A 1,797-nucleotide genomic window follows, 5' to 3' on the forward strand; every position below is an offset into this window, starting at 1 on the left:
GCCCTAATTTTCAGGGGGGGCAAACTTATAAGACATATATGTCGGGGGTCTAAGGGGGCAGTGTCCCCTGGCGGGGTTCGACCTGTTGGGGGCAATTACCTAAAGACCATAGTATTTTAAAATTTTTAGGGGGGGCAATTGCCTGAAAAGCCTTGTAATAAAGACTAAAAAATAAATAAAAAGAGGTAAATTATCTAAAACACCCTATAAAAATTTTTTTTTAAAAAATTTTGAGGGGGGGCAATTGCCCCCCGGAACCCATTGGGTTCCGCCGGTGAATATAGATACAACGACATGGATACGACACAATACGGATACAACTCGATATGGAGACACGACACATCAATTCTTAGTTTTTTTTTTTTTAATTTTTTAAATGGTCAGTCAAAGCCATGAATAGATTTGCTTTTCTCAGAAGAGAAGTAAAATTCTTTTGCGAAGATTATAAGTCGATGTTAGGGGAAAACATAGAGTTGTGGTTATTATGCATACTATAGGAGTGTAAAGAAAATTATCAAATTAAATTTTTATTTATGCCATGATGATGGAACTTAAGAGCGAGGGTTATTAATCTTTTAAAGAAAATAGATTTATTATTGTACCTACAATTAGTGAAAACTGTTGGAAGGATAAGGCGTGTTCTTTACTTGGATTTGTCATCTATATTTCTATATGTAGCCATTACGCTTTCTAAAAATTCTGTTTTGTGCTTTACAGGTTAAACATGGTATATCCAATATGCAACATGTTCAAGCTACTTGTATGCGCAGTATGCCAGGTTGAGATGAAACCTGGTGAGGGCATTTCTGTTCATGCTGGTTCATTAAAATCTGGTAGAGTTTGTTTATGGGAAGGCCCGCTACTTTGCCAGAGCTGCCAGTTTAAGAAAGAAGCTATGGAAGGAAAAAGACCTTCAAGAAGTAAAATACAAGACATGTTTTTTTTTCCAACTTGTCATGCTGTGAAATGATATTGATTAAAATTTTTTTATTTCTCTTCAAATTTTCAGATTTGTGTAGAAAGCCTGATGGAAATGAATATTACTAGATCTCCTTCAGAAGCTCCGGTGGTCATCCATTTATATTCATCATAGAAGTTCTGATAGAGATTGCACACTGAGATTAAGGTTTTGTTTGGGATGGCTTTTTTACTTCTTCGTAAAGCAACTTTTTAGTACAATTTTTTTTTTTACTAGAAATCTGCTTTAAGATGCAGTAAAAAAGCCGTCCCAAATGAAACCTAAAGGTCTTCCTTACCGCTCCACTACATTCTTCGTCCATGCAAAGTAGCATGGGGATTGTGTCCGATTAACAAAGTTCAGGTCCTTTATTCTATCCTATGACTTCGGTCCATTCAACAAGTATATTTTTGCAATCCTTTGCGAAGCAACAGGTACTGACCAATAGATTGTTTTAGGTTCACCATGCATATTTTCCATTCTAGAGGAAGATAGCAGGGTAGTATGTATTATAATCTTAGAATTATAGGTACCCCATAGATGGGCAAATTATTTGGTGCTGAGTCCGGACGTAGCATTTTGTCCGGATTCCAATTAAATGTTTACACGTGTATTAAGGACAATATTTACTGCGCTTTTTGTGAGAAAAATTTTTAAAAAATTAAAACGCGTAATTTGCTGCCATTTTGCTGCGCTTTTATTGTGTTTTGCTGTCCTTGCGCTTTTGCTGCGCTTTCACTGTGTTTTTATTGCCCTTTTGCTGTGCTTTCACTTTGTTGTGCTTTCACTGTGCTATTGCTGTGCTTTTATTTTTGCTGCCTTTTGATGAAAAATAAAAT

At 35.9% G+C, this 1,797-nt stretch overlaps 1 protein-coding gene across 1 annotated transcript in view; it reads left to right on the forward strand.

Moving 5' to 3' along the window:
- LOC110114396 (probable protein phosphatase 2C 12) overlaps nt 1-1,575 on the forward strand; it is a 14,762-nt gene extending 13,187 nt beyond the window's left edge. The window contains exons 8-9 of the mRNA XM_020847260.2: nt 718-920; nt 1,010-1,575. Of these exons, the coding sequence (XP_020702919.1) occupies nt 718-920; nt 1,010-1,047 (241 nt within the window). The 3' untranslated portion in view covers nt 1,048-1,575. The remainder of the gene's footprint in view (nt 1-717; nt 921-1,009) is intronic.
- Nucleotides 1,576-1,797: the final 222 nt, after the last annotated feature.

This window comes from Dendrobium catenatum, unplaced genomic scaffold (assembly GCF_001605985.2).
Source record: "Dendrobium catenatum unplaced genomic scaffold, ASM160598v2 fragScaff_scaffold_1308, whole genome shotgun sequence".
Taxonomy (NCBI): Eukaryota; Viridiplantae; Streptophyta; class Magnoliopsida; order Asparagales; family Orchidaceae; genus Dendrobium; species Dendrobium catenatum.